Raw genomic sequence first — 15957 nt, 5'->3', positions numbered from 1 at the left:
GATAAGCGCGGCAGGCGTGTTGCGGTGGTCTGAATTTCCGCGCACCTTGTTCGACTTGATCGGACGGACTCTGTGCGCAACACGATCAACGATCTGACCGTCTAGCAATGTGACTTTCGAGCAATGTGCAATAAGTTCACCGAAAAGCCGAAATTAAGCCATGTCGCTCGCGGTTGATGACGGTATTGTGGTGATTTTTGTGGCAGCCGAATTTTTACGTTGATCGATGAAAAAACCCTGAAAATCGCCAGCGGCAACGCGCGCTGGTGATTCAACAGCAGTCTTCACAGGTCTCCAGTTCAGTCAGTATCGTTTCGTCCACAGCTCGGGTAGCACGCATTCGTTTTGCGTATGTGAGGTGCATTTGGAACTATCGGCGCAAAATACTAGTTCGATCGTTTTCCGCCTATCTCCGGGGGTGACTTGAATTGGTGGATGTGCTGAAACCGTTGCAAAGGTTGGGAAAGTGCAATTTGTCAGTTAGGACCAGACCAGAGTGTGATCGAAGGTGGAACGGGCAATTCTTGTGAAACTCACGTTGCAGGATTTCATCCAAGCGTTGTTGTACGGTGATTGATCTGCGTAACGGCGGCTGTCTTACGAATTACGAGAGAAAGAGTGAAATTAGGAATTTCAAGGACGGATGAAGAAAGAAGCAAAACTGGAGCAAATGTGGCAAACTTTGTCGTGCGGTAGAATGCAAAGTCCAAGCGTGGTCACCGTTGACCAGTAATCGAGAATTCGCGATCACGGAAGGCGGTAGCCAAGTGCAACCAGTGCAACAAGATCAGTTACAGTTTAATTAAATCATTTCCACGTTATGAATTGCTAATGAAAACGAAATGCCTAGTCATGCTTACAGTCATGTTTATAAAGTGAAATTCGTTTGCATGTGAACCTAATGATATCAAATGATAGTTTCCTCGCACATAGTCAGCGGGCTTGTGATTTATTTTATTATTTTTTCATATTGTTTAATTTGATATGTCTTAGTATCTCATAGTTAGGCCACCGAATATAAACCTTAGAATGCAAGAAAAACCAATAGAATAAATACTGTATTATTGTTAGAATTTAAATAATTATTTATCAGAGAATCGTTATCAACTGCTGCAATAACTCGTTTTCCATCCAAATGTGAATAAAACAAATAATCAATTTACTCAATATATGCGTGAACATGTTATTATGTATAGTTAATCAAATTATAGCCGATGGGCTATACGGTGTGGAAGCAATTTTGATTTTATTAACATAGAGCTTCTTGAGAGTAATTTATCATTTTTAGTTTTAATAAATATTTCCAATTTTGGCGTATACTTCTATGATGAATGAAAAAAAATGTTAAGGTTCATTTGATTTAAAAGCTGGGCAAAAATCTTGAAATGCTTTTGTTCAGTTGTTTTCATGTTTGAAAAGCTTTTTATGTGTACAATAATAATTCATATTAATGAGTATTTATTTTCGCAAACTACCCTAATAAAAAATTCCAAAACAATTACAATAGAAATTATTGTAACATTACGCTGAAATTAATAGTAATTACGGTAAACTCTATTGTGGCTCACAATTGAATAACATTGAAGAATATTGTTTTCCACCATAACGCCTATTGTAAATGGTAGTTTTATAATAGAAAATAGGGGTTGTTATGTATCTTTACAATAAAAAAATCGATTATTTCTCGAACAAATTTTTGCCATTACAATTGAATTTATTGTGATTATATTGTCAACTTTTTACTGGCAATAGAATCTATTGAACGTCTATTGGAACAACAATATGGCATTTTAATTGGTATGATATAAAAACAATAGAATTTAATGTTCATAAATAAAATGTATTGTATTTTTATAATATTTTATTGCAACTCTATTGTATTTTTATCCGGGTAGTAGCCTAGAAGTTTGGATTCTGCCTGGAGTGTTTAACTACTCATTTGCAAAAAGCTACAGGTTGGATTCGGCTCATTAAATCAAAATGTTATTGGGCTGGGGTTGATAAAATGTATGTGTTCAACTGTATAGAGAAGTGGTACCTGTGGGCTGTTGGATCACTCCGAAAACAAACTTTTGATGGGGCTCGGAGACCGAAATGTTATATACCGATCGATTCAGCATGACGAATTGAGCTGATGTCTGTATGTGGGTATATGTGTGCGTATGTGTGCACATTTTGTAAATACAGTTTTTGGAACATAACATTGACCAAATTATTCACAAAAAGTTGCATTCGACAGGTAACTTGTTTGTTATCGAAGAATGGTTCGATCGGCTATTTATGTATTTTGAAATTATTGAAAAATCATTGTTTTCCCCAAGACAGTAAAAAAATGTAAATTTGTGGGAAAATGGGATTTATACCCTTAAAGCACAGACAAACAGACATAACACTCGACAAATTTCCATCGTTCAGTGATTTACTGGTCAATTCAAATAATCATTAGTTGGCCAATTGATCACTCGTGGCGCGCACATCGGATTTGCTCTAGTTTGACGTTTGCTTACTACCGCCATCTGGTTCGTGATTTGCCCAACCAACTGAAATCAACAGATGTCGTTAGTGTTTAAACGACGATGAATTTGATAAGTGAATGTTCAATGTGTTATGTCTGTTTGTCTGTGCTTAAAGTGTTTTTTTCGATCTTTCTAATTATATCCTAGCAACTCACATGTTCCAAGTAGGTTACGGCAACTCATATATGACCAGTTTCAGTCGCAATTAAGTTGCTGCAACAATTTTTGTCTCACTTGTGCTGCTCGGGTATTTGTTTTGCTCATTCAATTCATTGCATTTTGAGTAGAGATGGTCGGGTTTCACATTTTGTAAACCCGAACCCGACCCGAACCCGATTTAGAAATTCCTTTCAAACCCGGACAAATCCGGAATGAAAAATCTTATCAAACCCGAACCCGAACCGTACCCGACAATTTTTGCCGTCTTAAACTCGAGCTGGACCCGAACTAAATTTTTGGCGGGCAACTCAAACTAGATATTTATATTTCTCTTTACACTCAAGAGGGTATAGGCCCAAACAACGAACAAGCCTTAAATTTACCAGAAGCGAATAAAAAAAAATCAATATTTTATTTCTTAAACTAGTACCCGACTCAGACCCGACATTTTATCATCTCACAAACCCGTACCCTACCCGAACCCGACATTGTTCTAATTTTCTAAACCCGAACCCGACCCGAACCCGTCGGGTTCGGGTTCGGGTCGGGTTCCGGGTTTGAAAACACGAAACCCGACAATCTCTAATTTTGAGAGATGTAAGAAATTTGAAGCAAAATGATTGAAGTTAAAGCATATAAGCAAGGCACGTTCCGTATTTGATACAAAATTTGACTCAATATTCATAATTAAAATTATAAAAATATGATAATTGATTTTATTATTAATTGAAGTCAAAAATTTGCTCAAGTGTTCGTGATATTCATCAAATCATGGCCCAGAGAATCGCTCATGATTCAAATCGCGATTTACATCATTGCATGATTTTTCACGTTCGTTGTTGAATACATTGAACTAACTTTTTTCGCTTAAAACAATAGTTAATAGATCCATATGTAAGCAAAATATATGCCTCGATTGCGTGTTGACGCTTTATAGAGCGAAATCATTTTTCGGTGAGTGAACGAAGCGATGTGATTCTGCCCGAAAAACTCAAGCACGATGCTCTCCCTACAGAATCGCAAGCAAGTTATCTCGTGTATGAGGTTTGCGTATGATTCTAACGATACAGTCAAGAGACTACGAAGCTTCCTTTCAAAACACTCGGAAGCTTTTGTTCAAGAGACTCGAAATTCTTCTTCTAATAAACTTGGAAGCCTGCTTTCAAGGAGTTAAGAAATGTCCTTTCAAAATGCTCATGCCCAGTTTTAAGAAGCTCGGAAGCTTTTTTGAAGAAGCTCGGAAAACGCCTTTCAAGAGGCACAGAAGTTTACTTTCAAGAGGCTCGAACCCTCCAAAAGTCTTCAAAGTACTACAGGAAGCTGGATGTATAAACTATATTTAAATTGGAAAGTATCACGGAATAACTAAATCTAACACAAATTTTTGGAGAGCCATGAGTCATGTTTATTTTCATTCCCAGCGCAAAAACTATAGGGGGTACCTCAATGAATGTAAAATTTTAAAAGGTACCTCTCAAGAAAAAGGTTGGGAACCGCTGGCGCTGTTTTAAATTTGGTATTTTTTTCGCTTAATTTTTTCACAAAATCCAAAATCCAAAGTAGCCCCTGAAGTCAAAGCCCCGCACGACGGTATCCTAATTTCCATGGATATTATTGCAACGAAATACTATCGCTCTGATCTAATATCACGAAAACTTGAGCAAATTTTTGACTTCAATTAATAATAAAATCAATTATCATATTTTTATGATTGCAATTATGAATATTGAGTCGAATTTTGTATCAAATACGGAACGTGCCTTGCTAATATGCTTTAACTTCTATCATTTTACTTTAAATTTCTTACATCTCTCAAAATTAGAGATTGTCGGGTTTCGTGTTTTTAAACCCGAAACCCGACCCGAACCCGAACCCGACGGATTCTCTGGGCCATGATTTGGATTTAAATCACCGATGACATTTGAGAATTTGAGATTTTACCAGGAGGCTTCCGTGCCTCTTAACAGGAGGTTTCCGAACTTCATGGAAGGAGGCGTACAAGCCTCTTGAAAAAATGTTTCTGTTTCTCCCAAAAGGAATCTTACGAGCTGCTTAAAAGAAAGCTTTCAAGCCTCTTGTAACGAAGCTACTGAGCCTTTAAAATAAAAAAGCCTTCATACCTCTCAAATGGACGCTTCCAAACCCTTAGATTCTAGATTTATGTCACTTGACGTTTTGCCTTTTTGAAATTTTGTCACACAGTCCTCTATACACTATGCTGGTGTAGTGTGCAGGATTCAACGGGCTTTGATATATTGATCATCATGCATATTATATATATACAGAAATCTCCCGATTTTATCACCCCCTGGTGAATTTTGGGGTGATAAAATAGGAAATGTGACAAAATCGAAAAAAAAAAATATTTTCAATTTTTTAATTCATTTCACAAATATGAATCAGTTTATGCCTTGGAAAGGTAAAATGCGTGATTGGCACCCGTTATTTCTTGTCGAAAAGGCTTAAAAATCCTTGACAGGTACTCAGAAATGATTTATAATAAACCACAGGCGGTGAAAGTTTTTTCATGAAAATCAATGTTGTTTGCGGTATTATTTACAAAAATAAAAAGAACGACTAAAATTTTCAAAATTTTTTGGGGTGACAAAATCGGGTCGAAAACGTGACAAAATCGGGGAGTGACAAAATCGGGTCGACACTGTATTTTTAAACTTTATTAATGTGAAATGATATGGAAATGCTAATATCATCTTCCAAACTTGGACGTACATGTTCATGATAGAATTAGAGGCGAAAGTATAGAATTGATAGTTCCGTTAGGAAAATCTTGATGCGAAAAATCTTGATTTATGAATACATTATTCTTCATTTTGTTCTGAAAGTCAATATTAACTTTCGGATTTCGAATTGAGTAATGGATGACTTGATAACAATAACAGTTTTGCGAAGTCATACCAGTAACATTCCAGATACAACATCGGACAAAACATGTGCAACTGATATTTGATTACATTAAAAATGTGTACAAAACATTGATTTTAGAATCATCTTCATCAGATGCCGGATTAGGTATCTAGTGTCATATAACACGCCTACATGTACATTAATTTGTCAAATTACAACTCACGGCCAGTGTTGTCTTACACTCAGTGCAAAAAATTCTAAACGATTTTATAGTCTTAACTAAGTAAGTTCAACAAATAGAGGGATATTTGAATTTTGTAAATGTCATGGCAAACTGTCAAAATAATGCACGCCAAAGCCGAGGAGCGCGCGCACTGAAAATACACTGGAGTGTATTTTCAGCGTGCGCGCTCCTGTGGCTCTGGTGTGCATTTTTTGAAAGTTTGGCATGACATTTAGAAAATTCAAATATCCCTCTATTAGTTAAACTTACTTAGTTAAGACTATAAAACAGTTTAGATGGAGTATATCAGTTAAAAAAAAATATAACAAAATGTGTTATAAATTTGGCTGGTTAGTTGCTAAAATAACAAAAAATATGTAATATGTACATTATGTGGAAGATGTTGATTTGATAAATGTATTGGAGGTAAACACTTTCTCTTCGATGGGACTCGAACCCACGACCCTCAGTAAAAATAAAAATATATCAAAAATTCCTCTAGCCGTAACACAATTAAATCAGAGGTTGATACCTTCATATCAACATTGATATAATTATCCTGTAAAAAACTACTTTCAAGATAAATGCCCACATCACGTACAAAAAAAAAGGTACGCTCCAACGCCGGATTTCCATCCATAATGTAGGCGATTAGCTTTGTTATAGCTATTAATATCGAACATAGATTCAAGTTATACCGGAGGTGATTACCTATTAGAGTGGGGCGTCATGGTCATTTTTTCAAATCAATGGTTTTTCGAAGCCATTCTGGGTCCTGAACAACTGGGCAGAATTTGGGACCGATTGGTTGCTTCCTCGCTTTCCGCATCGCGTTTGAAGTTTGTATGGAAATTAGTATGGGAGAACGTATACTTTTGCATTTCTACTACTAGAGGTTTCAGTTCATCGTAAACCAAGTGGCACATTGCGTTAAAGTATAACCCAAAGGATGCCGAAAAACTTTGCTGAAGAAGGCACGTTGCTGTAACGTCCACGAAAAAAGTTATAACGCTTCGAACATTGAGTGTTCAAACCATATGCAAAAAATCGTTTATTCTGCCAGCACTGCCGTACTACGTAGACCAATAATTTAACTGAGTGTTATTTCGAAATAATTGATCTTATAGGGCTTTATAGCTAATGGGAGCTATCCGGAGTTATTTCACGAAGAAAAAAATCCGACAAGAAGGAAGATAGGTTTTGCCCTTCGATAACCATAGGTTATCCGGTAGTGCTGGCAGAAACATTGATTTCTTGCATATGGTTTAAACAATCAATTTTCGAAACGTAATAACATTTTTTGTAGACCTTCCAGCTACGTACCTTCTTCGGCAAAGTCTTTCGGCATCTTCCAGACTATATGCTAACGTAATGAGTCACGTGATTGATGATAAATTGAAGCCGCTAAGAGCAAAAATGTAAAAAAGTACGTTTTCCCATACTAATCTCCATGTAAATTTAAAACGCGATGCGGCATGCGAGGTTGCAACCAATCGAGCCCATATTTTGCACAGTTGATTGGGGTCCCAAAACGTTTCAGAAAAACCTTGATCTCACTTGATCGGACGAAGTTTGCGTTTTTCCATACAACTGCGCCCCACTCTATTACCTATGCTGTTTTCCAATATCTACAAAAAATGTAGGCAATTATTTTGAGTAAATATACATAACTAATGTTGTTATAATTTTGATATGAAATGAACCTGGCCGAGGAGCCATTTTTATCGAATTATCTAATTATAACACACGTTGTTTTAAATAACAACCATTGATAGAATTGAGTTATAATTTTGTTATGCATTGCTGATCGGGAACACTGCTCACGGACATGTTTTTGCTGACAAGCGGTATTTTTCGTTGGTCAAATCAGAGCTACGAATTTTTCAATTTACTTCAATAGTAATTCATTCCGTCTTCGGCCAGTGAACCACATTAGAAGTTTACCGCATTTGAAGATTAATTTTAAATGTTGCCCTTCAGTTCAAAATTTAGCTACCCACTGTCGTTCTCCTATGTCGTGAGTTTGAAATTCGACCGGGAATTATTGCTTATTTGCAAAACGGATCACAATAAAACTGTACTCCCCAAAACGTGCAAAGGGTCGATTTGAATCGCCTTAATGCTTGATTTGTTGCCAAGTTATGATTCAGTTATTTTCTTCATGGAGGCCACGCCGCTATGAGGCTCTCTGCTATGATCCACTCTAATCCACTGGGTTCCACTCTAATGTTACAGATTTATTTCCTCCCTCCCTTCGTCATGTGTGGCCGACTCAGCCCGTGTTCCGTTCCCGGAATTCACGACGATGGAGCCCCTTGTTTGAAATCCAGTTGTGAGCATAACAGGTACAAATTATGTAGCGCAGGCAACTGTTGATAAATACCTGCAGTCGTTGAGTGTTTTCCACTGATACAAACATTGTTTCACTATGATATTACAGGATTGGACAAAATCGCGATTTTGTGCCAAATTCCGTTCAACAGGAAAGATTTAATAAATCAGAGAAGTGAGAAATCTAGTTCTATTACTACCACTTATTCCAAGTAATTTTGAAGGACACAGGGTAACTATATCCGAGAAAGAAGCCCTTTAATTCAACACCATTGAAAGCGAGGCAATATCTCGTAAGCAGAGTCCACTTGGAAAACTTCCAGTTCGGAAATTGCAAGCAGTAGTTTCTTAAATAAATAAAAAAAATATCATACATTTCCGAACAAATATTTGTTTAGTATTACGTATATTTGGACGAAGATTCAGAGTATATGGAAACCTCATTTTGACCAAAAAAGTCACATATGCGGTTTCTCAAACAAAACTTGAAGCCATCTTTTAGTGAATTAACGACCCAAAACATACCTCGAAAATCGTTAAACAGTGGTTTCAGAGTAAAAAACCTATCGTCATTTCAATCACCTGATCTCGACAACAACGATAACCTGTGGGAGATTGTGAATCAAAGCACATACAAAAGTTAGAAACAAGGGGTGGCGTATGTATTTAATGGATCATGCCAAGGATCCAAATAGATTGGGAAGCGATTTCAGAAATTATCATTAGCCCATATTATACCAGAAATCTATGAACAGGACAGCTCTTATGAACGATCAGCGAGTTTTGGCTAACCTCCGGGCGGTAATGAGTTAACAACCTTAGTGAGTCCATACCACAAATGTGCAATGCAGTTATCGAAAACAAGTGATTCGCTAGGAAATGTCGGAACAAAGCTGCATTTGTTGTTATCAGGAGGAAATCGCGTTTTTTTATAGATTCAAAGGTTTAATTTTACTTCATACTTGGATTATGTGTATTTTGAATAACTAACCTTAATTATGTTATATTTATGTATTCACGTATTTTTCACTGATTCGATTATAGAATTCTTCCACCCAGATAAATAACTGTATTAAGATATTTCAAAAGTTGAACATGTTAAACGTTCTTTTCATTCAAGTGAGTTGAATAAAGATGTTTAGACGTTCAATTTGCGTTCAATTCAAGCGACTTGCTCAATTCACTTGAACTGTCTGGGAAACGTGTTGTCCATTATTGTTTAAACAAAGGTTCATTAAAAAATCTAACTGAAAATTGAGTAGCATCTGCATTATGAAGCGTTGCGGACACAAATCTCTGCATTAGTACACGGAAAGTGTTGCAAGTCTTCACAATAATTACAAAAGAGTTCGTGTAGAATCACTCCAGTTGCATAGACGATCGCTCAATTATGGTTTGGTTTTCGTCAATTCAATTATTTGTTATGCGACACAATCGATTGATTTGATACAGAATATAGTAAATATGTACTTCCGGACAATTTGACGCGTTGGTGAAGGGGACGTTTTTTTGTATCTACTGTTTAACGTTGCTTTGGATGGTATAATATGGGGAGGAGTTGACATGACGGAATGATGTACAAAAAATGCGTTCAGCTGTTTGGTTTCGTCGAGGAAGCTATACTATAGCTATTTCTCATTTCCCGATTTAAACTAAGAAACTACAGTTCAATAATTACCGAGTAATCCTGCACTCAGAGCAAGCTAACTATCGAAGGATATCGAATCGTTTTTGATAGATGTCGTTTTTGTCTTATTGGAAAGTAATTGTAAATATTCTCATGACTGACTGATGTTAATCTTTTGAACTGCCACTTTTAAGTTCGATGTAAGCTTAATTCAGTAAATGAGACACATCCTAAGACAACTATGGTATATAAGACTATCACATTTTAAAAGGAGAATAAATCATGAACGGTATTACGAGATGAACTTATATGTCACACCGTTGTATTCAGAGACTATATTGTTCTTGCGCCAAGTGGTGCCCCACCAAATAACAAAAGCTGGCGCCGTCAGTAGTGTCAATAATAATCCCACGAGGATACAATATCGTCGGTATCAGGCAGAATCAATTAGTTGGAAGGACGTGGTTGGCGATATGCACCTGCAATGTCGGAAAAATGGAGAATACTTGAAATGCACAATGAAAAATAAGAAGAATCGTATAATTTGCCGGTTTGGCAAGTTTCAGGTTTCGCCAACTATACTTATTTGCTAGCAATAAAACATTTTTGCTGAGTAATCGGTTTTGTACATTTTGAGAGATCTTCGGCAGAATTAGACAATCAAAATAAAAAAGTGTAACACCGGTATGTTTTTGCGTCATGCTCTATTTCTCACCCAACGTTGGATAAGTAGTACTACTGATCAAATTATCACAGCTCGCAAACGTATCCAATAAATATGTCACGAAAACTGCAGTCAATCAATTGCGTAGATGTAGAACATTAACTTGTTGGGAAGAGGAACGCTAGAAGACGGGCCAATTCAGCAGCAAGAGATGCGTCTAGTATTGCCAAGTCTCAAACTCAGCTACAGAGATTTTCAGGTATTGATGTCTCTAACAGTCACTTTCCAATAGCAACATTCACATGCCCACCGCATCTTATTATTATTATTGTCTTTATTACCGAGACTTTCGGTTCTTGGCCGGCTGATCTCGTAACCACTTCATCTGATTATTTGTGCAAAAACTGAATTAATAACGAACATGCCCAAAATTTGTTAAGAGGGTTTCGTTAGTCCGGTCCAGTTTGGGTTGGGTTGGATAGCTGTTGACCATGAAAGTGAAAGGAATCAGCATTTTGTTTTGACTGGAAACCGAATTCACAGTCTGTTCTTTCGGTTTTCATGCTCCATTTATATCCACTATAGCACAGTACTGTATATGCATTCATACAGACATAACACTCGGTGGTGAGCTGAGAATCAGTTTCCATTTACCTTGTTTTGTATTTTCCATCCACTTGTGCCTATGTGCATGGATGTTCTTGAGCAGGTGAACTTTTCATGTTAATAAACTAGCGCGAGGATGTTCTGCAGAACGTCTGTGTTGTCTGCAACTCACAAAGTTAAAAGACCGGCCGCTCGTCGACACTTGTAGAACATATAATTCCTAAGGTGGCTTTAGCACAGGTTGGCCATAATCAGTTAACAAGTTTTTATACATACAAGAAAAAAATGCAGGAATTCAAAATGCATGCATTGAACTGGGGCTATATTGATGCATTTTGTACCAGTTTTCCAATGCATTCCTATTAATATTTGACAGCTGTTGCACCCCTCAATTAGCATAAAAACCCGAACAATCTTTAAAAGCCTCTAACCTTGAACTTCATTGCCATTCGTAGCATGGAAACTGGTTGCTCGGCTCTTGTGACATAATCGGACGACTGCTGCCAGACCGAAATGAAAATGAAAAAATAAAATAAAAATATATCGGTGCCAGCTACGTTTTACAACACTTTCGCTGGTCTCGTGCTTCATTTCGCATCACCGTTTCTCCCGTCACGTCACCACAGTCCAATGATTCAGCGACTTCGCATTATCGTACACGGGAACGTGAGTTATATCACTTGATTGACGCATTACATGTTCATCGGAGATAAAGTAGATTAATGAATATTTAAAATGGTTAATAATAGTTACGGAAATAATTTAAATTTACATTTAGTTTTGGATAAGATATCATTTTTTAAAGCTCGAATACACTGCTGTTCTACGCATAATTGTCCCATGTTACCCTTGATGAAAAAAAAACAAACTCGAGTCAATTTGTCCTACTAGTTTCAAAATCGATTAGATCTGAAAATTTTACCAACATTGTTTGAGATGTAATGAAGGTAGGCAACACTTTTTAGAACATAATATAGATCACTACCCTTCGGTAGACGACAACTTCCTTTTTTCAGTGGGACAATTAATTCGAGTTTGGATTTTTTCATCAAAGGTAACATGGGACAATTATGCGTAGAATGGCATCACAACACCTCTATCAACATATTTTAAACAAAATCTCGTTAGATGATTTATAGAAAATATTTTAAAGTTCACTCCCTATAGCTTTTTATGGATCTTCTTTCGCTTTCGATGACGTGTTCCGTACACGTATTCGGCCGGTTTGGTGGTTACGAATTCGATTAACTGGATGCATTTCATGCGAGAAACAGGTTCTCTAATTTATAACCGAGACATTCGACTGAAGGTTTTAGAAACGTGAATTTGACGAAAGTATCTGGATGTTTGTTCAAAAGTTGAATGTGCGCTGAGGCGAGGAGGTACGGATCGACCTAATGCAGAGTAATGTTCCAGACAGTTTGATGAACTTGAACGACCGACTAGAAGAGGAACCTGTTGCGGTGTAGACAATAAAATGGGGTTTTCCAAGTCGACGCGTATCGATGTTCAGTCAATGGGAAACCCACGTTGGTAGAAGCTCTAATTGGTTCACCTAAAGCAGGAACTTCTGTGTGTGTTTTGTGTCCACAAATTTCCCTGAGTTTTTGTACTTCCCATTTGCCAGATTAAATTTAACCTGCTTTATTATGGTCAAGGCTTGAATAGTTAATATTGTAAAATAATTTAACATTATGAATTTAATATCTTTGTATAATAGTAAGAAGCATTTACATAGATCAGGATTATGTATATAAGTACAAAATTCGTTATCAATATATTTTTCGAAGAGTTTTTATCATTATGATATCATAGGCGGATATACTTGAGGACATTAAGCGTGGGAATGATTTATTACCATATTTCTCTAATTCACAAGCCTAAAAAGGTGATAATTAATCAGATAAACAGCGAACGATGAATAATGAGATCCATTCGAAAAATATCATGACCTGAAAGTGAAAAAACCCAATAAACCGTGTATGCTAAAAGTGTTGTGACTGAAAAAGCAATTAGTCGAAGTGATTTTATTTCCCGTCCGTCGAAGTGGGAAACAGAAGCTGGTGACCATGAATATTTCTCGAAGATATAATCTTTATTATTGGTTGGTGATTATTTATCTTGTATCAACTCGGGTACAGTCGCAGGATCTCGTGAAAGACAAAAAGTCGTCGGATAAAAAATGTAAGTGACATTGAATTCATAACCGTTGTCAAGACCAAGACAATATTGGCTTAAAAATTATTAAATAAAACAAAGTTTCATTATTAATTAAAATTATTATTTTTTAAGTAATGTAATTAAGTAATTTAAGTAATCCAGAAAACTCGTACAGTACTGCAATTTCTCAATTTCAATTAAACATGTCACGTCGTTGTTTACATATCTGCCCCTTTCAATTTCTATAGAAACGTGAAGGATGAAATGCATGGGGTACAACATTCTCAACAGATTTTATTCCGTGACAGGGCATGGAGGTGTGAAATATCTGCTTTATTTTTTGGTTTATTACCGCTTTCAACTTGGTGGATTAAAGAAATGTGATTAATGTAACGAACAGTAATTGTTCTTTGCATATAGCTATTAAAATAATTCAGAAACTTTAATTTTAAAACAAAGCACAACATCTTTTCATGACTGCTTTACATGCGAAATTGATCCCAGAACCCACGATACTTTCAAGTCGGCTGAGATATGAAAAGGCGCTTTGTTTTCTGTCTTATGACGATCACGACTTTTTGCACTACTGCTCAAAATTATATGTCATGTTTGGCAATTGAGTCTTCTAGAACTTCTATACTGCTTGCCCGGCTACCGCAAAGTTGGATGAGTTGTTGTTGTTGGCATTCAATGATTTGATCTCGCTGCAGTTGATGTAAGGCTCGCCTCAGAGAAGCGATTTGCTAGGGTATTGAGCTAACTCTGCATATTGGTCGATTACGCTGAGGAACAGTAGGAACTCTTTAACTGTTGTAAAAGAGCTTGGACAAATTGTATGTTTTTGCCTTTCTCGTATACTAAGTATACGTAAAGGCTATATGATCATTCCAAAGCCGAACTTTTGATAGAAGGCTCGGAGACCCATAGTGTTATATACCTATTGACTCAGCACGACGAATTTTGGTGATGTCTGTATGTGTGTTATGGTGGCTCAAAAAACACTTTTTCATTTTTTTTTGATGGGCCGCCCTCTTATTCGGTTCTATTTAATGCCCTGATGCTCTGGACATAATTTCAGCCAAATCGGTCAACGTTTGTCAACGCGCTAAACTAGCTGGAAGTTTATATAGAAAAATGTATGCAGAAACATGAAAAAACAGTGATTTCCAGTTGGACGGCATAATTTACGGTGAAGAGCTATGATACTCATTCAGTTCTTGCAGAATTAAAATACAGAATGCTATGCTGAAAACCGCGAGAAGATTATAGTTTATTAGACAAAAATATTAGCATTTTACTGGAGTGTTGTAGGGGTGAATTTATTTCTTTTTAAAGGTAACAGACACAGAATTTGCTCGAACCCCACTTCAGAAAAATACTGATAACTTCGCCGAGTAAACGCTTATCTTCTCGCGGTTTCAGCATAACAATCTGTATTAAATTCTTCAAGATCTGAATGAGTATCATAGTTCTTTATCGTAAATTATGCCGTCCAACTGCAAATCACTGTTTTTCGATGTTTCTGCATAAATATTTTTATATAAACGTCCAAAGAGTTTAGCACCGCCCAAACGTTGACCGATTTGGATGATATTTGTTTGGTCCATTAGTACTCAGCCTACGCGGAATCCTACCTAATTTTTCGCTATTGAAAATTGCGTTCCGGAGTTATTGTAAAAACATTGTTGTTTTCTCCATTTTTCCCATTTTTCACAAAATCGAAAAAACGTTATTTTTTTAAAAACCTGCTTCAATGCATTCAACACATTCTTTGAGATCAAAAAACATAATTTGCATCATTGGTTTGTCATTTTTACTCTCGCCAAACTTTTGACAAAGGCATAAGCAAAAACACCTAACACAAAAAATATAAGTTGAAAACGGCTTGTCCGATCGTTTTGATGTTTCGGCATTGTTTTAGGTAATCATTGGGGCTAAGTGAAAAAAAATATGCACTGTGAAAAAGAAGTTCAATCATTGAAAATAAAACTAAAAAAACGATTTTCTCAAAAACTAATTTTTTAATATTTTTTTATTTTTTAATATGTTGTAGCAGATGATATATGTACTTTTTTGCACTATAGACCATAATGGAGAAATGATGGACAAAAAAGTTATATTTTTTTAAATAAGTTGTTTTTTCCAAAATGGTCGAAATATTTCTTTTACATTTTTATCGACTCAATTTTATGAAAGTACGTGAAATTTGCAATGTAAAAGGTATTTTTTTCTAAGTGCTACCGTTTCTGAGCTATAGCGGTTATAAGATAAAATATACCGATTTTTAAAATTCTCAGTCGTTTTCGAATGTTTTTCGATTCTTTTCAACCTCGTAAATCAAATTTGTATGAGCCGTTGATATTTATTGACAAATGCTGGTAATGAAGTAGTGGTTCGTCATTTCCATGGTATGAGATGGTGGAGAAAAAAATCTTTACTTTCAGAGAATTCTCGCTTAACTTTTCAAAAGGACCTAAGTAACATTTTTTTCATGAATTAATTCAAGTACTGCAATCAAAATCTTTCATGTTGTTCTGTTGATTGCGCTATTCAAATTAATTCATGAAAAAAAAGTTACTTAGGTCCTTTCGAAAAGTTAAGCGAGAAATGTGAATTGATAGAAATAATTGAATCTATCTCGCTAAAGTGCATTTTTGAGTTCTCTTATGTGTTTTTCTTGTTATATCTGATAATAAGCGAGAAAGGCACCATCTTCGCTAGGTGGAATATTCTGGGTTTTGAACTATGCATTCGCATATAAAACATTTCAACAGCACCAGTTAGGTACAATGACGGCTACGAAATG

General features: G+C 36.1%; 2 protein-coding genes across 11 annotated transcripts in view; one reads left to right on the top strand and one right to left on the bottom strand.

The window, feature by feature from the left end:
- The window catches only part of LOC134227662 (uncharacterized), a 58632-nt gene that overhangs the window by 27377 nt on the left and 15298 nt on the right, over positions 1–15957 (bottom strand). The gene's annotated exons all lie outside the window — the stretch shown is intronic.
- Positions 30–15957, top strand: part of LOC134227663 (transferrin) — a 30994-nt gene continuing 15066 nt past the window's right edge. Inside the window, exons 1-2 of one of the 9 annotated variants that reach the window (XM_062709321.1) lie at positions 30–182; positions 12871–13175. In XM_062709321.1, the coding sequence (XP_062565305.1) occupies positions 13061–13175 (115 nt within the window). In that variant the 5' untranslated portion in view covers positions 30–182; positions 12871–13060. The other 8 variants (XM_062709320.1, XM_062709316.1, XM_062709314.1 and 5 more) reach the window with 8 other exon arrangements.

This window comes from Armigeres subalbatus, chromosome 3 (genome assembly GCF_024139115.2).
Source record: "Armigeres subalbatus isolate Guangzhou_Male chromosome 3, GZ_Asu_2, whole genome shotgun sequence".
In the NCBI taxonomy this organism is placed as follows: Eukaryota; Metazoa; Arthropoda; class Insecta; order Diptera; family Culicidae; genus Armigeres; species Armigeres subalbatus.
This window is presented reverse-complemented; position numbering and strand designations above follow the sequence as displayed.